The sequence below is a fragment of the Schistocerca nitens genome, chromosome 6, assembly GCF_023898315.1.
Source record: "Schistocerca nitens isolate TAMUIC-IGC-003100 chromosome 6, iqSchNite1.1, whole genome shotgun sequence".
NCBI lineage: Eukaryota > Metazoa > Arthropoda > Insecta > Orthoptera > Acrididae > Schistocerca > Schistocerca nitens.
Window position 1 is genome coordinate 176,105,227 of NC_064619.1, and position 26,174 is coordinate 176,131,400.

Below are 26,174 nucleotides of genomic sequence, written 5' to 3' on the forward strand. Positions count from 1 at the left end.
AAAGAAAGCTCAGATCACCAAACAATCACACATATCTCACATGCTAGAAAAGTCATGCTGAAAATCTTATGACATAGACTTCACCGGTATCTGGAGTGAGAACTGCTGGAAGAGAAGCTGGATTTCGTAAAGAAAGAGGAACCAGAGATCAAATTGCCAATATCTGGTGATTATGCAAAAGGCAAGATAATTCCAGAAAGACGTGTATCTATACTTTATTAATTTTGCCAAAGCCTTTGACTGTGTTGATCACTATAAATTATGGGAAGTAATAAAAAATGTGACAGTACCAGATCACCTCATTCATTTCATACAGAGTTTATACTCTGACCAAGAAGCCACAGTGAGAACTATGTATTGAACAACTAAATGGATCAATTTTCAGAAAGGGGTATGGCAAGGCTGTATATTATCACCTTACTTATTACATCTGTATGCAGAGCATGTTATGAAGAATGCCGGGCTAGCTGAAGAAGAAACCAGAATTAAAGAAGCTGGGATAAATACAAACAACCTTAGATACACAGATGATAATATATTGTTGGCAGAAAGTGAAGAAGAGTTGAAGACTCTCTTGCCGAAGGTGAAAGGAGAAAGTTAAAAAGCTGGTCTTAGGCTGAATGTTAATAAAACGAAAATTACGGCAACTACACCTATCATTTCATGGCATATAGGAGGAGAAACAACGGAGATAGTGTCTACGTTCAGTTATCTCAGTTCCCAGATTTCTGCTGATGACTGCAGCCACGAAATCAGGAAACACTTGCTGCTTGGTAGAAAGGAAATTTCAAACCTTGACAAGGTTTTAAGGAATAGAGACACACTACATGATCAAATATATCCGAACACCTGGCTGAAAATCACTTACAAGTTCATGGCGCGCTCCATCGGTAATGCTGGAATTCAATATGGTGTTGGCCTGCCCTTAGCCTTGATGACTGCTTCCACTCTTGCAGGCACATGTTCAATCAGGGGCTGGAACGTTTCTTGGGGAATGGCAGTCCATTCTTCATGGAGTGCTGCACTAAGGAGAGGTATCAATGTCAGTCTGTGAGGACTGACATGAAGTTGGCATTCCAAAAGCATCAGCATTCAGGTTAGGACTCTATGCAGGCCAGTCTATTACAGGGATGTTATTGTCTTGTAACCACTCTGTCACAGGTCGTGCATTATGAACAGGTGCTTGATCAAGTTGAAAGATGTAATCGCCATCCCGGAATTGCTCTTCAACAGGGGGAACCAAGAAGGTGCTGAAAACATCAATGTAGGCCTGTGGTGTGATAGTGCTGTGCCACGCAAAACAACAAGGGATGCAAGCCCCCTCCATGAAAAACACAACCAAACCATAATACCACCACTTTTGAATTTTACTGTTGGCATTACACACACTGGCAAATGACGTTCACTGGGCTTTCGCCATACCCACACCCTACCATCGGATCGCCACATTGTGTACAGTGATTCATCACTCCACACAACATTTTTCCACTGTTCAATTGTCCAATGTTTAAGCTCCTTACACCAAGCGAGGCATCGTTTGCCATTTACCGGCATGATGTGTGGCTCATGAGCAGCCGCTCGACCATGAAATCCAAGTTTTGTCACCACTCACTTAACTGTCATAGCACCTGCATCAGGATGCAATTTGGAATTGCTGTGTGATGGTCTGGATATGTATCTACCTATTATATATTACGACCCTCTTCAACTGCCGGTGGTCTCTGTCAGTCAACAGCGAGGTTGGCCTGTACACTTTTGTGCTGTATGTGTCCCTCCACATATCCAATTCACTATCCATCGGAAACAGTGGACCTAGGGATGTTTAAGAGTGTGGAAATCTCGTGTACAGATGTATGACATAAGTGACACCCAATCACCTGACCACATTCGAAGTCCATGAGTTCCGATGTCTAATGATTACTGATGTCGCTGATGTGGAGACCTGGCAGCTGGTGGCAGCACAATGCACATCATATGAAAAAAGTATGTCTTTGGAGTGTCCGGATACTTTTGATGACATAGTGGTTAATTTTAGCAACAAAGATCCTTCTTGTAAGAACTATGGTCTTTGCAGTTGTGATGTACAGATGTGTGACCTGGATCTTAGAAAGGCAGATCAGTGGGAACAGACTCCTTTGAATTGTGGTGTTGGAGGAAACTTGTTAAGAGTTCCATGGACTGCAAAGAGAACAAATAGATCAATATTAGAGCAAATAAAACCAGAATGCTCCCCAGAAGGTCTGATGCTAAAACCAAAGCTGACCTACTTTGGACACATCATGAGAGGACATGTTTCACTGGAAAAATCCTACTGCTGGGGAAAAAAACACTAATGCTGGGGAAGATCGAAGGCACTAGAAGAAGACATCAGAGGATGAGATGGATCGATGGAATTACAGAAGTAATATGTTCCAACATGGTAAACCTATGGGAGTAAGTGCAGGACAGAAGCAATTGGCATGGTTTGGTTCATGGGGTCATGGAGAGTCGGAACTGACTAAACAAATAGAAATACAGATAGAGAGAGAGAGATAGAGAGAGAGAAATTATTAACTCATCATATATTTTGACTTACCAAATGAAAGTGCTGGCAGGTCGACAGACACACAAACAAACACAAACATACACACAAAATTCAAGCTTTCGCAACAAACTGTTGCCTCATCAGGAAAGAGGGAAGGAGAGGGAAAGACAAAAGGATGTGGGTTTTAAGGGAGAGGGTAAGGAGTCATTCCAATCCCGGGAGCGGAAAGACTTACCTTAGGGGGAAAAAAGGACGGGTATACACTCGCACACACACACATATCCATCCACACATATACAGACACAAGCAGACATATTTAAAGACTTACCAAACGAAAGTGCTGGCAGGTCAATAGACACACAAACATACACACAAAATTCAAGCTTTCGCAACCAACGGTTGCTTCGTCAGGAAAGAGGGAAGGAGAGGGGAAGATGAAAGGATGTGGGTTTTAAGGGAGAGGGGAAGGAGTCATTCCAATCCCGGGAGCGGAAAGACTTACCTTAGGGGGAAAAAAGGACAGGTATACACTCGCACACACACACATATCCATCCGCACATACATAGACACAAGTAGACATTTGTAAAGGCCTTTACAAATGTCTACTTGTGTTTATGTATGTGCGGATGGATGTGTGTGCGCGCGCGAGCGCGAGCGCGAGAGTGTATACCTGTCCTTTTTTCCCCCTAAGGTAAGTCTTTCCGCTCCCGGGATTGGTATGACTCCTTCCCCTCTCCCTTAAAACCCACATCCTTTCATCTTCCCCTCTCCTTCCCTCTTTCCTGACAAAGCAACCGTTGGTTGTGAAAGCTTGAATTTTGTGTGTATGTTTGTGTTTACTGAGGAGGTGCAAATCTGTTTAATAATTGCAGCCAAAGTCATTGTGAAGTTAAACACAGTTTTAATAATTAGTGAATTATTTTTTGGGAACACTGTCACATAATACACAGGAAGATCAGACAGTAATACACAATAATATTTTTCTCGCCTGGTATTGCAGCAGGAAGGTTGAAATTTCATGACAATATTGCTTGAATTTGTGCTATAGAGGGCAATTTGTTTTCATGTGAAGCTCTAGTGAAAGATGCCTGAACTAAAAAACAAACATGGCGTACATGTTACTCTTGTCAACTTGTGAAAAGCAACGAAGTGTAGTTTGATATCTGTGGACCAAAGGGCATACATTGAGTGAAATTCACAGGGACATGCATGTGTGTATTGGGAGGACTGTATGGCCCATAGCAACGTCTCAAGTTGGTGTGCATTCTGCCAAGAGGGTTGTGTGAACCACAATGATTCACCACACTCCAGATGGCCAGTAACAGCTGCAACCCCAGAGAATGTCGGAGCCATTGTGGCAGCAATTTTGAATGACCGGCGTGTGCAACTGCGAACCTTATCGCAACAGTTTAACATTTGCTACGGTGCATTGTACAATATGGTTCATGACAAAAAAAGTAATGTTAATGCTCCCTGGGTGCCTAGGAGCCTGTCAGACAACCATGAGGGCCAGTGAATGAGGCAGCCTCTATGGAGACATGCAGGTTTCCCAGTACAAAAAAATTCAGTGTCTCAATCTGCTAGGAAAGTGCTTGTGACAATGTTCTGGGATAAGCACGATGTGTCACTGGTGGGCTTTGCTGAACATAGGACCAATGTGAATGCTACAGCCTACATTAAAACAGGCTGAGTTGTGTCATGCCCTTCATGAGAAATGGCAGCACAAAATTAATGCTGTTGGTGTTAAACTTCTTCATGACAATGCTTGTCCCATGTTGCTGCTCCTGTTTGTGAGAAAATTGTCAAATTTGTGTTGGAGGTGCTCCAGCATCCATCACACAGTCTGGATCTTGCACCACTGGACTTTCATCGGTTTGACCCCATGAAGAAATTCCTGGCTGGCCAACGATTTGCAACAGATGTGGAAGTGAAATCAGCCAGCCCACAGATGGCTATACTCCAACCAAATGGACTTCTATGAACCAGGGATATTGAAACTGGCACCATGATGGGCGAAATGTATTGAGAATGTTGGTGACTATGAAGAAAAGTAGGTAAGAGATGTAAGTTCAATTGTGTTTTTTTTTCTTTATTACTTATTAAACATTTTGTAGTAAAATTCTTATGCATTACTTTCCTATCTTCCCTCATATTTTCCATATTTTTTTCTTATCCAGTGTTATTGTGCTCTATTCCATTTCTTGTTTTGCTTGAAGCAGCTTACACATCTAAAAGGATTTCAACTTGATTCTTACAACAAAATTTTTCTGTCATCCATACTATAAATAAGATAGCCTATGGAATAGTTGTTTTTTACCTTGATATTATAAGTGCAAACATGGGGCGATTTTGTGGCAGTTTTACCTTTATTCCTTCCCCAAGCACTGGATGGTTATTAATGACTAAATTATGTTAAAATACAGAAATACCAAAATGTGAAGTGGTGCACTTACTTCTGCCTTTTGACGTAGAAGAAACAGTGCTGTATCATGCAAGCTTGCATGTTCAGAACACAAGCATACAGCTAGCACTAGTGACAAATCAACAGTCTCCTGTGACTGTAATATCAAATGCTGCAGAGACTGTAAACAAAATCAAAATCTGAATTTTAGACACATTTGTATTCACACTATGTACTATTTTATTAGATTTTCTTTAGTTTTAATTTAAAGTAACACATCTGTCTATAAAAACACTATCATTAATCTTGCTGGATAAAATGAATTTATTGAGGGGGGGGGCACGATAATTATATCAAACAATTAGTGAGGATTAAGGAAACTTATCTTCGCACACACTCAAATGGCTAATTCAGATGTTAACAATGTACGGGCTCTTAGCATTCATAAAACAACAATATTAGTGTATTGTTTTATGGGGCACAAATATGGAAGAACTATTCACCAATCTACATTGCAGACTGCATGGCAAGTTGAAGTCTGCCACCCTCTGTCTTTGTGTCACCTGCAGTACATTCCGCCCAGACTGACTGCTAAATGACGGTACTGACTTGAAACTCTGCTAACAACTTATCAGCAAGCAAACTGGTCGTGTTTATCCTGCTCTGAGATTCAGAAGCACTTGGTCTGGGCTGAGACTGATGCGAACATAACTCTGCCAATGTTCAGCACTGTGCACACACATCTTGCCAATTCTTCTGGTCCTGTTAGGCCTATCATACCACAGATGAGGTTGTTGGAGAACCTTCTGACATATGAGTGTTCCTCAGATATTTGTGCTCCAGCTTGTGTAACACAATTTTGAGAGGAGAGCAGAGGAATTCAGCCGAAGGCTTCAGGCTGTAGTGGGAAACACCCATCTACTTCTGCAACCATACAAGTGTAACTGAGTATCCTGTTTTTTTTTTATTTAGCAACAATAAATTATAGAATCAGGGTAGCCATATTTGTAATTTTTCGTTAAGAATGGTCAGTTTCCTGAACGATTAATGTAGCCACTTTATAAAAATGTAGAATTGCTATCAAATGTACAGTTCGATTTTAGAAGTGGTTTAACAACTGAAAATGCTACATTCTTTTTTCTCTGTGAGGTACTGGATAGAAACAAAAGGTTTTGAATGCTGGCCATCTTTTTTGATTTAACTAAGGCGTTTGATTATGTTGATCACAAAATATTGCTCCAGAAATTGGACCATTATGGAATACGGGGAGCAGCTCACAACTGGATCACATCTTACTTTAGTAACACACAGCAAAAGGGCATTCTCCACAGTGTTGAGAATGGCTATGATGTGAGCTCCGAGAGGCGCACAATTAAATGAGGCATGCTCCAGAGATCACTGCTGGGGCTACTCTTGTTCCTTATTTATATAAATGATATGCCCTCTACTATTACAGGCGATTCTAAAATATTATTGTTTGCTGCTGACACTAGCTTGGTAGTAAAGCATGTTGTGTGCAATGTTGGCACCGTTTCAAATAGTGCAGTTCCAGACATAAATTCATGGCTTGTAGAAAATAAACTAATGTTAAATCACAGTTAAGACTCAGTTTTTACAGTTTCTAACACACAATTCAACAAAACCTGACATTAATTTCACAGAATTGGCATATGATTAGTGAAACTGAACAGTTCAAATTGCTAGGTGTCGGATAGATAGTAAATTGTCATGGAAAACCCACATTCAGGATCCTGTTCAAAGACTTGATGCTGGCATTTTTGCTGTTCGAACGGTATCTGAAGTAAGCGATAGTTCAACATGAAACGTAGTCTATTTTGCTTATTTTCATTCGCTTATGGTGAATGGTATTATATTTTGGGGTAACTCTTTCCATTTTCAAAGGTTATTTTTGGCTCAGAAATGGGCGGTTCGGGCAATAAGTTGTGAAAGTTCATGAACCTCTTGTTGACCCCTGTTCATTAGTTTGGCTATCCTAACACTGGCCCTCAATATATATATATTCTTTACTGTCATTTCTTGTTAACAATATCAGCTTATTCCCAAGAATTAGCAGCTTTCGCTCAGTTAATACTAGGGAGAAATCCAATCTGCATTTGAAACTTCACAGACTCTTGTGCAGAAAGGCATGCATTATGCTGCTGCATTCATTTTTGATAAACTACCACAAGAATTCAAAAATCTTAGCAGTAACCCACATGCTTTCAAATCTAAACTGAATAGTGATTAAAATTCTTCTGGGTATTACGCCATGTCATTGCTAAAAAATAACAACAATAATAAACTAAAACCGACGTTTCGGCCGAATTGCAACGGCCTTCCTCAGGGCACGACTGGGTTTGAATGGGGATAGGTGCTTCTATTTATTACAGACTATTGATGTCTGATGTCGCTGTTGTAAAACTTTTAATTGGCCCTCTAATATGATTGGCTAGGGAAGATGGAAGGAAAGAAGCTATTTGTGGATGTCCATGTCGTCAACGATTGGTAGCTGTCCACCAATCAGCGTTCGGCTTCTGGTTGGCAAGTTTTCCTCCTGGTGTGCGTGGAAGTGGACTGACAGCTGTTCATGCAGATACACATGTGTCCCGTGTAGCTTCTGCCCTGCGACCACTCGTGGCCCGTTGTACTGGGATGGCCGGCAACCAGGACGCCGGGAGTTTGTAGCCATCTTCTCTGTTGATGTTGTCAGGCTGATTAATAATTTCGATTGCCTCCCGTATTTTGCGTTCTCACATCCACGATTCTTTCGCCAGTACTTGCGCTTCCTGGAACCTGATAGGTTGTCCACAGTCACAGTGGTGTTCCGCTATCACCGATTTATTATGTTGTTCTAATTGTACATAGCGTTTGTGTTCTGCTACTCGTAAGCTGACAGGTCTCCCTGTTTCTCCTATGTAGGTAGCTCCGCACTCACACTGTAGTTCGTAAACACTTGCAGTGTTATGATTGTTGACTACATCCTTGGTGGAACCTAACATTTCGTGGATCCTGTGACTGCTTCGAAAAATCAGTTTGAAAGCTCGTCGGCAGAAGACATTGCCTAGCCATTCACTGACACCTTTTACATATGGTAAGTGAACCAGTGGAAGCTTCTCTTCTTTGCCTTCTTCTCGTGTTCTGCTCCCTTTCGTTTTAGCTACCTTTCTTATGATGTTGTCATCATAGCTGTTGGCACAAAACGTGTGTTGTAGGTCCTTTAATTCCTCTTTGATGATATTTTCATCGCTTATCCAGTAGGCTCGGGCAGTTAACGTATGCAGAACAGAATACTTTTGAGGTGGGTGGTGGTGGCTCTCCACGTGCAGGTACCAATTAGTGTGTGTTGGTTTCCAGTACACTTTGTGTCCCAGTTTACCTTCGGCAGCTCTGTATACTTCCACATCCATAAATGGCAAGGTACCATTGTTTTCAGTCTCATGTGTGAAGTTTATATATTGCTCAAAGGCTTCCATGAAGATATCCGCTGCTACTGGGGGGAGCGTGGAACCCGTTGCCACACCATCTAACTGTTCGTAATATTTTCCCCGCCAGACAGACGTAGATGACAGGCATAAGCGCACCAGATTGCAGATACCTGGTGGGATCCGGTCCTGTAGAATGCGCATAGTCTCCTCAATATGTATGTTAGTGAAGAGAGACCTGATGTCAAAACTAACCATAATGTCTGATGGCTTTATTCGCTGTTCCCTAATCAGTTGTATGAAGTGGGAAGAGTCTTTCACATAGGAGTCTGTTTGTCCCACAAGACAGCGTAACTTAGGTGCCAGATGTTTCGCAACATAATACGTAGGTGAATCTATTCTGTTCACTATGGGCGGATAACCCTCCTTATGGAGCTTAGGTACTCCGTAGATTCTAGGAGGAACAGGCACCTTGGCAATTAGTCTCTTAGCTGTGTCAGCATCAATTCTCGAGTCCTTTACAAGGCCCTTAGTATTTCTGCCTATCCTCATCGTTGGGTCATTCCTTGGTACTCTGTAAATGGGAATCTTTTCATATTCAGAAGTGTCCTTCACCTAAGTTACGCCGTATTGTGGGACAAACAGACTCCTACGTTAAAGACTCTTCCCACTTCATACAACTGATTAGGGAACAGCGAATAAAGCCATCAGTCATTACGGTCAATTTTGACATCAAGTCTCTCTTCACTAACATACCTATTGAGGAGACTATGCGCATTCTACAGGATCGGATCCCACCAGATATCTGCAATCTCATGCGCTTATGCCTGTCATCTACATACTTCACCTGGCGGGGAAAATATTATGAACAGTTAGATGGAGTAGCAATGGGTTCCACGCTCTCCCCTGTAGCTGCTGACATCTTCCGTTCACGCATGATACTGAAAACAATGGTACCTTGCCATTTCTGGATGTGGAAGTATACAGAGCTGCCGAAGGTAAACTCGGACACAAAGTGTACCGAAAACCAATGCACACTAATCGGTACCTGCATGCGGAGAGCTACAACCACCCAGCTCAAAAGTATTCTGTTCTGCATACGTTAACTGCCCGAGCCTACCAGATAAGCGATGACAATAACTTCAAAGAAGAATTAAAGGAACTACAACACACTTTTCGTGCCAATGGCTATGATGACAACATCGTAAGAAAGGTAGCTAAAACGAAAGGAAGCAGAACACGAGAAGGAGGCACAGAAGAGAAGCTTCCACTGGTACACTTACCATACGTAAAAGGCTTCAGTGAACAGCTAGACAACGTCTTCTGCCGATGAGGTTTCAGACTGATTTTTCGAAGCAGTCACAGGATCCACGAAATGTTAGGTTCCACCAAGGATGTAGTCAACAATCTTAACTCTGCAGGTGTTTACGAACTACGGTGTGAGTGCGGAGCTAACTACATAGGAGAAACAGTGAGACCTGTCAGCTTATGAGTATCAGAACACAAACGCTATGTACGATTACAACAACGTAATAAATCAGCGATAGCGGAACTTCACTGTGACTGTGGACAACCTATCAGGTTCCAGGAAGCGCGAGTACTGGAAAAAGAATCGTGGATGCGAGAACGCATAATACAGGAGGCGATCAAAATTATTAAGCAGCCTGACAACATCAACAGAGAAGATGGCTACAAACTCCCGGTGTCCTAGCTGCCGGCCATCCCAGTACAACGGGCCGCGAGTGGTCGCAGGGCAGAAGCTACACGGGACACAGATGTATCTGCACAAACAGCTGTAGAGCAACTGTCAGTCCATTTCCATGCACACCAGGAGGAAAACTTGCCGACCAGAAGCCGAAAGCTGATTGGTGGACAGCTACCAATCGTTGACAACATGGACATCCACAAATAGCCTCTTTCCTTCCATCTTCCCTTACGTCATGACTAGCCAGTCATATTAGAGGGCCAATTAAAAGTTTTACATCAGTGACGTCAAACATCGATAGTCTGTAATAAATAGAAGCACCTATCCCCATTCAATACCAGTCATGCCCTGAGGAAGGCTGTTGCAATTCAGCCGAAATGTCAGTTTTAGTCTATTATTGTTGTTAGTTTTTAGCAATGACGCGGCATAATACCCAGATGAATTTTAATCACTATGACACCGGCCACGGAAGCCTAAGTTGTTATACCTGTTACTAAACTGAGTAGTTTTCTCTTGGATCACTCCTTCTATTCTGTCGAGAAGTTACTTGAAACATTAAGGTGATTCTTGTGTTATATTACTGACTGTGTTTACATAAACTTATGGCTTGTCTTTTTTGAGTTCATAAACATTTTATTTTATCTGTTACTACTTTTATGTTTCAATTTCATGTACTAATGTGTTCCATGACCTTTGATATTTGCTCCTCAATTTGGTCCTATGAAACTAGATGTGTAAAACAAAAACAAACAAATAAATCCAAAAAGATAGACAAGATGGTGGAGAAGGGGAACTAAATAAGACAAAAATGGTATGTAGTAAGGTTATCCAAAGTATATCAATAAAATAAACAATGAATAGGATAAAAATCATGACATATGTTTTATTACAATAGAGCGGGGAGGAAATTCAGGTTTGCTTTTTTTCCCACAAAAAAACGAAATTAAGGACAATATTATGAAAAAAATCTCAGGCAGAATAACAACACATTTTCACAATAAACAAAATATATTCTATGGCAATAACAACTTTATGTGCTAATGTATTCAAATTTTGATGTAGAGGCAGAAGGAAATAAACCCTTTGTCTTCTTTCAAAGGAACTTTCCTGGCATTTGCTTCAAGCAATTTAGGGAAACATCAGGAAACCTAAACCTAGGTGTCTATAATATTACAACCTGTAAACCTCCACTCCCTCTGTATTTTAATTTTTTTGGCTATTGGTCATGGGTATATGATGGGTAACATTAAGAATACGTTTTGTTGCTAAACGAACCTAACCATGTAGCCCAATACGAGAATGTCTTTCTTTACTAACCAAATATTAAAGTTCTTGAGTTTTAAATGGAAGGATATTGCTTTGAAAGGCTAAGAGAATAGACCACTTTACTTAGTTACTGAATTTTTTTGCATGTAACACACTTCCCAATATTTCAATGTTAGCATGCTAGTAACAGTCACATGTAGTCCATTTTCACACCAAGTTTGCCATTGCTGCATTGCTGTTCTGAATTAATCTTCCAGATTATAACTGACCGCTGTAACCTTTCTTTACAATGGTTTCCACCAATGAAATCTACTGATTAATGACACCAATACTGATTCGTCCACCCATTTTATGTATTACTGCATGCACCTTTCACATATCTTTACGTGTCAGAACTCACTGTTACCCTATCTATCAACATAATGTTTCCAAACATATAATGTGTCACTTTAGCAACTATTGAAATAATTTTGGTGTGATGCATTGACTTGTGACAGACATGCAGAAACTTGAACAATGACTCCCCAACAGGCACCAGAAACGGAGTGAGTACATGACCAGTGTTGAAAGCTGCATAAATCAGAAATCGAAGCACTGCTTTCGCATCAGTGCTCTACTGACTACCTTCCTTCCTGCTGGATCAGAGAATTGTAGCACTGAGGTCGCTTCCTGCTCGTCCACTCGTTCCTCTGACTAAAGTATGCAGGAGCATAAGTTGGGTGCATGATCTTGCCGTTTTAGTGTAGTACTGATGGGGTGAAAATGGTAGACTCTTTGAACAAGATTGCCTCTGAAAAAGCAGTGGCTGTGAGACTATGGAGAGTAAACAGAGCCATATTCACTGCTAAAACGATCAGTCCTTGTATTGGTAAATAATAACTGTCATGCCGAGCACTTGAGTATGTAGTGGCAAGGCCACAAGTCCAGAGTTATACTTTCGAAACTTGTGTATTCACTTTCCTTTCTATACTGTTATAAACCACTTGTACCCAATGACTGACTCTAGTAATGAGTTTTCATTTAAATGGGCAGCAGCAAAGATTGGCGAGTCAAGTCTCTAAGAGTGTTGGGGACATCAAATTTGGAGATGACATCTAAGGAGTTTAAAATGAGTATGCACATCTCATTCCTGATGTCTGCTCCCAATCTCATACTGGTGCATGACTGGTAACAAGTGGGAATTGTTGAACATAAAATAAGAAAGATAATGCCCACATTGGAAAAGGGGTGTTCATTTCCGTAAGGGCTAGAGAACCTGTGATGTGTAAGGGGTATGTTCAACGTTGCTATACACCTATCAATAGTAGTAACCCATACACACTATCCTCCTGAATGAGAGTCCACTGTTATACCTATACACCCCTTCAAACAGTTTTATTCATACCTTTGTAACTCATACTACTGAACAAGTCTTCAGCAGGGAACTTTCAGTATGATTGCAGAAATTACAGAGGTTATGCAACAGGAGAATTTGTTGAGAAGAACAATGCATTTGTCTTTAATAAATCCAAGTGGAAAACAAACACAAAAAATGGCAAGGACCAAGAGTAACTGTAAAAGGAAATGGACGATATTTTATCAAATAATAAATAATTGTACTGGATGTGGCAGTCCACTTTATCTTCAGAGGATTTTTTTTTACTACCAATGTGTACAGTTTCTCTTTTGGTGTTCCAAATTTGGGCTCATTTTTATGTTTTGAAGACTGTAATTGTTTTCTTTATGCCAGTAGCACTACTGTTACAGGTGTAGCACTATTCAGGCGTCAGTTCCCTGCAATGCATTAGAGAAATTCTGTGTTCATGTATTTCGCTTTACTGTCTATTGCAGCAGGCAGCCAATGGTACCTACCAGTGTGTACCAGGTTTCGACTTTTGCTTGTTTTTATGTTTTGACTGTTATTTCCCAATGGTATACATCTAAAGAGTGTGGAAATATCTATTATTCCCCATAAACTTTGCTTCTATTAAACAAGACATTGAAATTTAATAATTCTGTATTTTTCAGTTTTTCAGCGTATTTCTGATACTTCAGTGAAGTAATACGACCTTATGTTCACTAGTTCAATTGATCTCAGATTGTCTGAAAGGATTATTTACATTCTTAGAAGATGGCATCAAGGGACTGAAAGCATGCAAAAGATAAATTTTGCTATGTATGTGCCCATTTTGTCAAGACAAGAGCTAAATAGTTCTCAGTTTAAACACCTCTTAAGATTTATGAGGCCTACAAAGCATTCTGTGGTGTACCTGTTGGGAATCAAGACAAATTCCGGGAAATTCATTTCATTTGTGAGCATTGTGCAAGAGCCACAGAAGGTATGATGGACAATATTTTGTTGTATATTGCCTGTCAAAGAAAGTGAAGCACCTAGAAGGGGAAGAGCAAATGAAACGAAACTTTATGGGGGCTGTGACTGCATGTGATGTTATTTCAATTATTACAATATCAAGCTCAATTTAGAAAGAACTTGGCAGTACAAGCCCGCTTATCAGTGCAAAGTTGCATCCCCCGTCTCCAGGATGCATGCACTGATTAGTTGAAAAGGGTGTCGTGCAGCTGTCATATCGTCTTCTGAGGCAAGCTGGCCACAACTGTTGAAACTTATCCTCAATATCCTGGATACTGGCACTGGAATGAAATGGACATCCAAGCTTGTTCCGCACAGGTTCTATCAGGGACAGATATGGGTATCTTTCTGCCACAGGAGTTTCTCAACGTCATGCAGACAGTTCATAGAGAAATGTGCCACGTGAGGACAAGCACTGTACTGTTCAGAAATCGCACCACAATACTGTCACACGAGAGTAAATGCATGAGAATACATGATATCCATGACATACTGCTGTGCTGTCAGCATTCCATCAATCATGGTCAGCAGTGACCTGAACTGTACCCGACGGCTCCTCACACTCTGACACCTCACCATTATGCCTCTCCAAACATTAGAAGAAAGGGTCCTCTCCTCTGGTCGCTGCCTACTTGTTGACTGTCGTCCAGGGTATTGCAGAACTGCAATTCATTGTTGAACACAGTGTGACACTTTTCATCAGCAGACCATGCTTCATGGTCATGGCACCACTCCAAATGCAGCTGTTTGTGTTTTTGTGTTAACGGAAGCCTATGGATGGGTCAGTAAAGCCCAAGCCTGGTTGCTGCTGGTTTCCAATCACTGATCCAGGAGGACACAAAATGTTGCAGGGAATCCATTACTTGTTTTCAGATGGCAGGTGCAGACGTATTTACGATGTGATTAGTGCACAATAAACCAATCCTCTCTTAAGGTGGTCAAAAATGGTCGACTAGAACACTGGCAATGAGTGTGCTCATCTTTGCATTCCCACGCAGTCCGACATCAGCCCACTGTCGCACGTGAATGCCCCACAAATCCGAATATTGCACAATTTGACCAGTCGGCCAAAAGTAGCCCCACAATGAGGCACCTCTACAACTTCCATCAGTTGCTGATGTTGTTGTCCACATGAATATGCACCATTTTTGTGCCCTTCACAATGAACACTTAATACCTGTTGCTGTTTACACCCCTAATGTGCCCTACTAGGTCTGGTTGTTGTGGTCTTCAATTCTGAGACTGGTTTGATGCAGCTCTCCATGCTACTCTATCGTATGCAAGCTGCTTCATCTCCCAGTACCTACTGCAGCCTACATCCTTCTGAATCTGCTTAGTGTATTCATCTCTTGGTCTCCCTCTACGATTTTTACCCTCCATGCTGCCCTCCAATACTAAATTGGTGATCCCTCGATGTCTCAGAACATGTCCTACCAACCGATCCCTTCTTCTAGTCAAGTTGTGCCACAAGCTCCTCTTCTCCCCAATGCTATTCGATACCTCCTCATTAGTTATGTGATCTATTCATCTAATCTTCAACATTCTTCTGTAGCACCACACTTCGAAAGCTTCTATTCTCCTCTTGTCCAAACTATTTATCGTCCACGTTTCACTTCCATACATGGCTACACTCCATACAAATACTTTCAGAAACGACTTCCTGACACTTAAATCTATACTCGCTGTTAACAAAATTCTCTTCTTCAGAAATGCTTTCCTTGCCATTGCCAGTCTACATTTTATATCCTCTCTACTTCGACCATCATCAGTTATTTTGCTCCCCAAATAGCAAAACTCCTTTACTACTTTAAGTGTCTCATTTCCTAATCTAATGCCCTCAGCATCACCCTATTTAATTCGACTACATTCCATTATCCTCATTTTCCTTTTGTTGATGTTCATCTTATACCCTCCTTTCAAGACACTGTCCATTCTGTTCAGCTGCTCTTCCAAGTCCTTTGCTGTCTCTGACAGAATTACAATGTCATCGGCGAACCTCAAAGTTTTTATTTCTTCTCCATGGATTTTAATACCTACTCTGAACTTTTCTTTTGTTTCCTTTATTGCTTGCTCAACATACAGATTGAATAACATCGGGGAGAGGCTACAACCCTGTCTCACTCCTTTCCCAACCACTGCTTCCCTTTCATGCCCCTCGACTCTTATAACTGCCATCTGCTTTCTGTACAAATTGTAAATAGCCTTTCGCTCCCTGTATTTTACCCTTGCCGCCTTCAGAATTTGAAAGAGAGTATTCCAGTCAACATTGTCAAAAGCTTTCTCTAAGTCTACAAATGCTAGAAACGTAGGTTTGCCTTTCCTTAATCTTTCTTCTAAGATAAGTCGTAGGTTCAGTATTGCCTCATGTGTTCCAACATTTCTCTGGAATCCAAACTGATCTTGCCCAAGGTCGGTTTCTATCAGTTTTTCCATTCATCTGTAAAGAATTCGCATTAGTATTTTGCAGCTGTGACTTATTAAACTGATAGTTCGGTAATTTTCACATCTGTCAACACCCGCTTTCTTTGGGATTGGAATTATTATATTCTTCTTGAAGTCTGACGGTATTTCGCCAGTCTCATAACATCTTGCTGACCAGATGGTAGAGTTTTGTGAGGACTGGCTCTCCCAAGGCCATCAGTAGTTCTAATGGAATGTTGTCTACTCCTGGGGCCTTGTTTCGACTCAGGTCTTTCAGTGCTCTCTCAAACTCTTCACGCAGTATCATATCTGCCATTTCATCTTCATGTACATCCTCTTCCATTTCCATAATATTGTCCTCAAGTACATCGCCCTTGTATAAACCCTCTATATACTCCTTCCACCTTTCTGTCTTCCCTTCTTTGCTTAGAACTGGGTTGCCATCTGAGCTCTTGATATTCATACAAGTGCATCTCTTCTCTCCAAAGGTCTCTTTAATTTTCCTGTAGGCAGTATCTATCTTACCCCTAGTGAGACAAGCCTCTACATCGTTACATTTGTCCTCTAGCCATCCCTGCTTAGCCATTTTGCATTTCATTTTTGAGACATTTGTATTCCTTTTTGCCTGTTTCATTTACTGCATTTTTATATTTTCTCCTTTCATCAATTAAATTCAATATTTCTTCTGTTACCCACGGGTTTCTACTAGCCCTCATCTTTTTACCTATTTGATCCTCTGCTGCCTTCACTATTTCATCCCTCAAAGCTACCCATTCTTCTTCTACTGTATTTCTTTCCCCCATTCCTGTCAATTGTTCCCTTATGCTCTCCCTGAAACTCTGTGCAACCTCTGGGTCTTTCAGTTTATCCAGGTCCCATCTCCTTAAATTCCCACCTTTTTGCAGTTTCTTCAGTTTTAATCTACAGTTCATAACCAATAGATTGTGGTCAGAGTCCACATCTGACCCTGGAAATGTCTTACAATTTAAAACCTGGTTCCTAAATCTCTGTCTTACCATTATATAATCTATCTGATACCTTTTAGTATCTCCAGGGTTCTTCCATGAATACAACCTTCTTTCATGATTCTTGAACCACGTGTTAGCTATGATTAAGTTATGCTCTGCCCAAAATTCTACCAGGCGGTTTCCTCTTTCATTTCTTAGCCCAAATCCATATTCACCTATTATGTTTCCTTCTCTCCCTTTTCCTACTCTCAAATTCCAGTCACCCATGACTATTAAATTTTCATCTTCCTTCACTACCTGAATAATTTCTTTTATCTTCTCATACATTGCATTTAATTTCTTCATCATCTGGAGAGCTAGTTGGCATATAAACATGTACTACTGTAGTAGACGTGGGCTTCATGTCTATCTTGGCCGCAATAATGCGTTCACTATGCCGTTTGTAGTAGCTTACCCATACTCCTATTTTTTTATTCATTATTAAACCTACTCATTATTAAACCTACTCCTACCAGGCCTGGTAACAACACTAATTCCCTCTAGTGGCTGTTCAACCTGTCACTGAGAACTGCAACTCTGATCACTTACATACCCACCAATGAAGTGTACGTGTAAGTTACACTGACATGTGACCATATTTTGTGGGTGCTTCACTTTTTTCTTTGGCAGCAAGTGTATTTTCAAAACTATTTTAACAAACTGTTTAATTATTGTTGTTGTTGTTGTTGTTCAGAAGTGAAATAACGAACTGTATTTATGTTATAAAAGTTTTTTCTTTCAATCCTTGTCAGGTTAGTATGGAAATGAAAATAAACCCACGATGTCTGCTGTCCCCAAGAATTTGAAGAGAGCCAACTTTTTACTCGAACTGTTATTTCTGCACAACGGGCCATTCCAGATTTTGGAGGGCGAAGAATGTACCTGATGATATTATCTGGGGTCTCGTCCATTGCTACAGTGCCACACTGCCTAGAACTCCCTGTGCCCACACCTCTGCAAACACAGCAGTTATATTCAGAACAGAGTTCACAGAGTGAATGAGAAGTGGCAGATTCAGAATTTTCAGCTGACAGGAGACCATACAACCCTAAACCTATCACATTTTGAGTTGAAACCTTGGCCCGAACACGTCAAATGCCAAGCTCCTGGCATCGAGATTACAGCAGTGGAACTTGGTAGACAAAAGTGTGCAAGTGTCAGAACACATAAAGCATCACAGTTTTTTTTCAGCTTTCTTTTCTCTTCAAAACGGCTTGTCTGATGCTATTGGAATAGATTTCGATCCAAACAAGTGGTGCCTACTCATAAACAGTTGATAAAAAAAGCCTCAAAGCTGTTTTACTCCATAACTGGAAGAACATTCGTCTCTTCCTCTGGTTCATTCAGTCCATTTTAAAGAGAACTGAAAAGTGTCAAATTCTTGATGGAATCCTCCAATAAGGGTGAATATGGATCAGAGGTAATAGGATACTTTAAAATGATGTGTCTCACAAATGGTTTTACTACATTCCCCTGCTTTCTTTGCCTTAGGGCAGAAGCGGCACTAAGGCTCACTATAAGAAGGAAGACTGGCCAAAGAGAAATGAATTCTGTGTGGGAAAGAATAATGTCAAGTGGGAACTACTGGTAGAACCAATAAGGTGCTGACAGCCTAATGAAGCAGTTTTTTTACAGGTCTGAATAAGGGTCCGCCAGCCTTCAAATACCTCTCAGTCTTCTTTCCCAACTGTCTGAGGTAAAGGTCGAGGACTGTGCATTTGTGGTACCACAGATGAAGATGATAACATAATGCGAGGAAATCCCAAAGATGCTCAGCAAAAAGAGAAGAGAAAGTTGCTCTGAATTGCACTATAGCAGTAATTTAGGGCTTGGGCAATTATAAAACCAAAAACTATGTGGAGTATGTCAAGGCTGCAGTGAAGAACTTCAGTGTAATAAGGTGCACAAAGGCCCACAAAGTCTATAGGGTGTTAGGAAATTCCCATTACAAACCCATGCCCAAACATCATCCAGCAACACTACAGATCGTCAAAGTTACAGATGCACCTGTAAATGTATGTATATATACAGAATGATTCTGTGATGATGACACAGACTTTCTACGAAGCTGGAGAAGGATGAATGTATCCAGCTGAGGTTAAGGGTCCTAAATTGGAAACAAACGAGTCGAAAGTTATATGCAAAAACTATTCTGATGCTTCTGGCAGTGGAATACATGTACTGGTACTGTTGTTTCTATGATTGTAGGGTAGGCAACTTTCAGAGGGGGCACTATGGACCAAAACAAGAAAAAAGTATAGTAAACATGTGTTCTAAAATGCATACATTAAGCACTTGCTCAATAGAGATATGTTACACAGTAGCAAAGATGAACAAGTGTTCATAGCCACTAAGGTGTACATTTTAGAGCCCACGTTTACTGGACATTCTTTCCTTGTTTCGATCCACACTACCACCTCTGAAAGTTGCCTACTCTACCATTTTAGTATCAACGGTACCAGTGTATCGGAACAGTTTTTGCTTACAGCTTTGGACTCATTACTTTCTGGTAGGTGAACCTTAACTAAAATTAATACATTTATCTTTCTCTGTCATCTTCGAAAGTTTGTAACACTATCACAGAATCACCCTGTATATACATACATTTACAGGCACTGGCACTTATAATTTTGACACTCTGTAGCACCGTTGGATGACATTTCTCGACATGGGTTCCTATTCAAAATATTGTATATTCACTCTCCTCTACAAGTTCTAGAAGCTTGTAATGAAAATTTCCCAAGAGGCCTTATATTCTCGATGCTATTCTACATACATTCACAGAGAACCTGGAAGCATTTTCAGAATAGCAAGGGGAATGCTTCCACCAAGATATACTGGATTTTGAAAATAGCTGTCTCAGGCAGTATAAAGTAAACATAAAGGAAGCTCACATCTGGGGGTTGAGTCTCCAAAGTGATTTGCGGTACAATCATAAATCTCAGAGAGTTCTTCACTTCCGCTTCACATAGGTCAAATTTAATATACATGCAAGTTTTTTAAGTTTCATCATCCAAAAGAAAATGTAACTTCCCATCTTTCCAGATCTGAAATAGGTAACTTTAAAATATTACTGTCTTATTAATAAAGGCAAAGTTTGAGTTGGTTAAATGGCATTTTTCATACTTCTGATACATAAGGAAGTAGGATATGGCATTTGCAAACCAAGGACAAAAACAATGTTATGTAATGTCAACTACTATATTTATAATCAGATGGAATAATTTTATACTGAAGACCTGATTATTAAGTTTATGCTACTGCACCATAACATTTATTATTTCATTCATTTACTTGCATGTCATGTTTGTTCAATATATGCTAGCGTTATTTTGCATTCACTAATGAAGCCATATTTAAGAAAAATTGGGTTGTCGGTGTTGTTTTTCACTATTTTACAAAAAGTTACGGCCAAACTTTCAGGAAACATTCCTCACACACATAAAAAGAAAATATGTTATGCGGACATGTGTCCGGAAACGTTTACTTTCCATGTTAGAGCTCATTTTATTACTTCTCTTCGAATCACATTAATCATGGAATGGAAACACACAGCAACAGAATGTACCAGCGTGACTTCAAACACTTTGTTACAGGAAATGTTCAAAATGTCCTCCGTTAGCGAGGATACATGCATCCACCCTCCGTTGTATGGAATCCCTGATGCACTGATGCAGCCCTGGAGAATGGCGTATTGTATCACAGCCGTCCACAATACAAGCACGAAGAGTCTCTACATTTGGTATCGGGTTTGCATAGACAAGATCTTTCAAATGCCCCCATAAATGAAAGTCAAGAGGGTTGAGGTCAGGAGAGCTTGGAGGCCATGGAAATGGTCTGCCTCTACCAATCCATCGGCCACCGAATCTGTTGTTGAGAAGCGTACGAACACTTCGACTGAAATGTGCAGGAGATCCATCGTGCATGAACCACATGTTGTGTCGTACTTGTAAAGGCACATGTTCTAGCAGCACAGGTAGAGTATCCCGTATGAAATCATGATAACTTGCTCCATTGAGCATAGGTGGAAGAACATGGGGCCCAATCAAAACATCACTAACAATGCATGCCCAAACGTTCACAGAAAATCTGTGTTGATGACGTGATTGCACAATTGCGTGCGGATTCTCGTCAGCCCACACATGTTGATTGTGAAAATTTACAATTTGATCATGTTGTAAAGAGAACTTTCGCAATGAAATGAGGATTGACACATTGTTGGATGAACCATTCGCAGAAGTGTACCTGTGGAGGCCAATCAGCTGCTGATAGTGCCTGCACAAGCTGTACATGGCACGGAAACAACTGGTTCTCCCATAGCAGTCTCCATACAGTGACTTGGTCAACGTTACCTTGTACAGCAGCAACTTCTCTGACGCTGACATTAGGGTTATCGTCAATTGCACGAAGAATTGCCTCATCCATTGCAGGTGTCCTCGTCATTCTAGGTCTTCCCCAGCCGCGAGTCATAGGCTGGAATGTTCCGTGCTCCCTAAGACGCCAATCAATTGCTTCAAATGTCTTCCTGTCGGGACACCTTCGTTCTGGACATCTGTCTCGATACAAACGTGCCGCGCCACGGCTATTGCCCCGTGCTAGTCCATACATCAAATGGGCATCTGCCAACTCCGCATTTGTAAACATTGTACTGACTGCAAAACCACGTTCGTGATGAACACTAACCTGTTGATGCTATGTACTGATGTGCTTGATGCTAGTACTGTAGAGCACTGAGTCGCATGTCAACACAAGCACAGAAGTCAACATTACCTTCCTTCAATTGGGCCAACTGGCGGTGAATCGAGGAAGTAAAGTACATACTGACGAAACTAAAATGAGCTCTAACATGGAAATTAAGCGTTTCCGAGCTCTAACATGGAAATTAAGCATTTCCGGACACATGTCCACATAACATCTGTTCTTTATTTGCGTGTGAGGAATGTTTCCTGAAAGTTTGGCCGTACCTTTTTGTAACACCCTGTATATCTTATGTAAAAACCTTTTATATTGTATACACCAGTTTGGGCATAAAATAAGAAAGGTTTTGTGTGTAGTTATTCATAATAACTTTGAACTTTTAATTGTCAATTTTATAACTTTGCACAATAGTTTTGTTAACTTGATTGTTAAGAGCATTTAAATAGGGAGAGCAGAAGGCTCAGAAAAGCTCAGTTGGAGACAGTTCACAGATACCAACACTGTGTCGCACATCAGTGTAATAATCTAATTGTTGTACTACGGTTTTGTGTCTATGTAGCCTGTTATGTGGAGTGGGCTCCCACCAAGAAGTGGTGCAGCCTGTCATCAATAAAACACTATAAAATGACTTGATACCTGGATTATTTCAGCGAATTCACGTAACTAGATCCAGTTAGCAGATGAGATGGACCGAGATGACGACTTCAGCAGCAGCGTCAGGAAGAAAATTACTCAGAGTTACACCGAATGGAGATATGTACAAGCAATGAACTAAACTTTATGTGTCACTGCAGAACTAATTACTAAAGTGTAATGTTTGGAAACTGTCTAGCAGTAAACATATGTATTTTTCTCAAAGTTATCTTTGAGTGGTGGAGGCCAGTGTGCTCAATAACCCCCATGATCCACGTTCTTGATGTCATTGGAACACAAGAATAACAACAAACTTTTCAAATTCTCTGTTTAATCTAATAATCTTTAATGTTGTATTTTTGTCGCAATTGCAGTCTCTCCCCACCATGCCCATACCAAAACAAAAATTTCATTACACTACAAAGAATTCTGGCCACAATTATGTGATTTAATACTTAGGCACTGTGTGGTGCTCCTGTTTCTACAATTGTAATGAAAGATGAAACATGATAAACTTTACCCACCATAGACAGAATTTACAACAGAATGTCCTTGTCAAAGTGATCTGCATGTGAATAAAACAACATCAACTACTACTACTACTACTACTACTTGCACTTCTTCTTCTTCTTCTTCTTCTTCAGGATGCTTTGAAACTACTGAAAAATGATGGATACAAACTTAAAAATAAAGCCAGGTTAAGATCAAATTCTGAAATACTCAAATTCCAAACTCAATAACACTCATGGATGACTTTTAAATACTATACTTACAAATGTGGATGACTGCCATTAGCATTATGATAATGATAACAAAAACACAAATAAGGAAAGGCAGCCATTCACATGCAGATGATTGACAGCTGGCATACCCACCTATCATGTCCCTCCTAATAGTCATCGGGTGCATTTTCTATGGTGTTTCAGCAAATATTTGGAATTTTGTTTTTGCAATGTGAAGCTGGAGTTAGCACAATAAAATACTGCTCATCACATCTTCCATGCTATGCCCAGTGTGGAGAGAACGTGTGGCTTTGTTTTCTGTTACAAACAAAATTTATTGTAAAGTGGAATATTACACGCCCATTTGATACAGTGGCCCCAAATTAGGCTATTGTGATATTTATTTTATCTATATGTATTGTTGTTGTTGTTGTTGTGGTCTTCAGTCCTGAGACTGGTTTGATGCAGCTCTCCATGCTACTCTACCCTGTGCAAGCTTCTTCATCTCCCAGTACCTACTGCAACCTATATCCTTCTGAATCTGCTTAGTGTATTCATCTCTTGGTCTCCCTCTATGATTTTTACCCTCCACGCTGCCATCCAATACTAAATTTGTGATCCCTTGATGCTTCAGAACATGTCCTACCAAACGATCCCTCCTTCTGGTCAAGCTGCGCCACAAACTTCTCCTCTCCCCAATCCTATTCAATACTTCCTCATTAGTTATGTGATCTACCCATCTAATCTTCAGCATTCTTCTGTAGCACCACATTTCGAAAGCTTCTATTCTCTTCTTGTCCAAACTATTTACCGTCCATGTTTCACTTCCATACATGGCTACACTCCATACAAATACTTTCAGAAATGACTTCCTGACACTTAAATATATACTCGATGTTAACAAATTTCTCTTCTTCAGAAACGCTTTCCTTCCCATTGCCAGTCTACATTTTATATCCTCTCTACTTCGACCATCATCTGTTATTTTGCTCCCCAAATAGCAAAACTCCTTTACTACTTTAAGTGTCTCATTTCCTAATCTAATTCCCTCAGCATCACCCAACTTAATTCGACTACATTCCATTACCCCTGTTTTGCTTTTGTTGATGCTTTAACAGACAGTAAAACACGAACAATAACCAGCTCTCCTCCATCAATGACAGCACCGTTCTGACCCACACAGACTGATACCACCATGTAGTAGGTCTGCTCTGTCACTGCCGGAGTACTGGTGATTGATGTTATTTTACTATCCCTGTTAACACATATCAATGAAACAAATATCGCACTATAAAATTCTTAACAGAAAACAAAACGGTGGATGCTTTTCATAGACACTGGGCATCACATAAAAGACATGATGAGCAGTATTCATTTGGGGTGACTCCAGCTACACAATGCAAAAACAAAATTGCAAGACTCTTATGAGGGATGTCCAGTGTATGTCAGCTATAGCCTTTCCTTTTCCTCACTACTTTTTATTTATACTGCAATAAATGTCATACAGCTGACTCACCATTTCACCAAATTTCTTCCCTTTACATACTTCTTCTACAGCATCCAGAACTGAATCCAAATGTTCACCCTTGAAATGTAAAATTTTATAAAGAAGTAGCATCCATGGGTCCGATGTTTTGTTTCTGAAACATCAAGAATTTGACAGAACTTATGTTCTCTGTACATAGGTATAAATAATACTAAAAAGAAGCATATTAAAATTACTGACTGTTTTGTTGTCATACATACCCAGAGGTAGTAGAATCCTGGAATGTTTGCCAGTGGTCTAACACATTTTTCAGCAATTTCAGCTGTTGCCATGATTCTGCAGTTGCAAGAAGCTTATGAAACAGTGATATTTCTGCTTCTACTGTGGAAAAGTCTGACTCACAGACCACCAATTTGATGTGAGACCATGCAAGGTCTACAACAGCCCTTATACGACTCAAAAGCAAGCTTTTACTTCTTGCACCTGAAGGCATCACATTTTTCTGAAATTTAGATACATATTATAACTTTTGTATCATAAATCTACTACAGTCAGTTAGTTAGATAAAGTAATGTTTGTAATATCTCTCTGTGATATAGAATCTGTCAACATTAAAGATGTGATGAAAAGCTACAACTAAACTTTCAGAATAGATTCCTTAATCACAGAAGGAAAAAAAAATTATATTAATATATGTCCAGCATTGCTTCATTTCCACATCAGAACTCACTTTCCATAACTTTTCCTCTTCATTTCAAGATTTCTTTCTGTGCCATTATAGCTTCCCTGGTTCCTTTACCTTTCCTAAAGTCCTAGTTGTTTTCCTCCTAAATCTTGGTTAACCTTTCTTTAACAATTCTGAGTAGAATTTTTGGAAGTTGGCTTACTAACATCTAGGTTCTATAATTTAAACAATGATTGATATTTTCTTTCTTAGGTATAGTAATGGTTTTATTCTTTGGTCAAATGTTTGAGTGTAACAAAAACATGACTCACTATAAATTAAACAATGACTTTTTTTCCGAATTTTCAGTCAGGAATGGACAAATAGATTATCAAATTGACTATCACGATCTCTAGTTTTGCAAATTCCAATATCAAATTTCAAATCCTTAGAACTTGACAGTGCAATACCAATCCAAGATCCAATTCTGGAATATTGATCTTTAGGGGTGGCCTGCCAGTAGCCAATTTGGCCAGCCTGTCAGTGAGTTCATTTCCCAGGATCCCAACGTGACCTGGAGTCCAGATAAAGATCACCAAGCTTCCATGCTGTTTGAGGGCAAAAAGGGACTCCTGGATAGTCGGGACCAAGGGATGGTGTGGGGAACATTGGTCAATAGTTTGTAAACTGCTCAAACAGTCACTACAGATGGGGAAGGACTCACTGGACAGGAACAGATATGCACAAGAGTACAAGAGAGGGGTACCAGCTCCACAGTGGAAACACTGCAGCCATCTGGCAAGAAGCAGATTTCATCCCACATGAACGTTAGCAAAGCCGCTTGAGGAGCCGTCAAGCCATCAGCGTAAATACT

At 40.3% G+C, this 26,174-nt stretch overlaps 1 protein-coding gene across 2 annotated transcripts in view; it reads right to left on the reverse strand.

Annotated features, from left to right (window-relative positions):
* Positions 1-26,174, reverse strand: part of LOC126262433 (NBAS subunit of NRZ tethering complex-like) — a 412,445-nt gene that overhangs the window by 18,098 nt on the left and 368,173 nt on the right. For both annotated transcript variants that reach the window (XM_049959075.1, XM_049959074.1), the window contains exons 38-40: positions 24,897-25,138; positions 24,667-24,790; positions 4,979-5,107 (exon numbers count right to left, since the gene is read on the reverse strand). In XM_049959075.1, the coding sequence (XP_049815032.1) occupies positions 4,979-5,107; positions 24,667-24,790; positions 24,897-25,138 (495 nt within the window). The remainder of the gene's footprint in view (positions 1-4,978; positions 5,108-24,666; positions 24,791-24,896; positions 25,139-26,174) is intronic.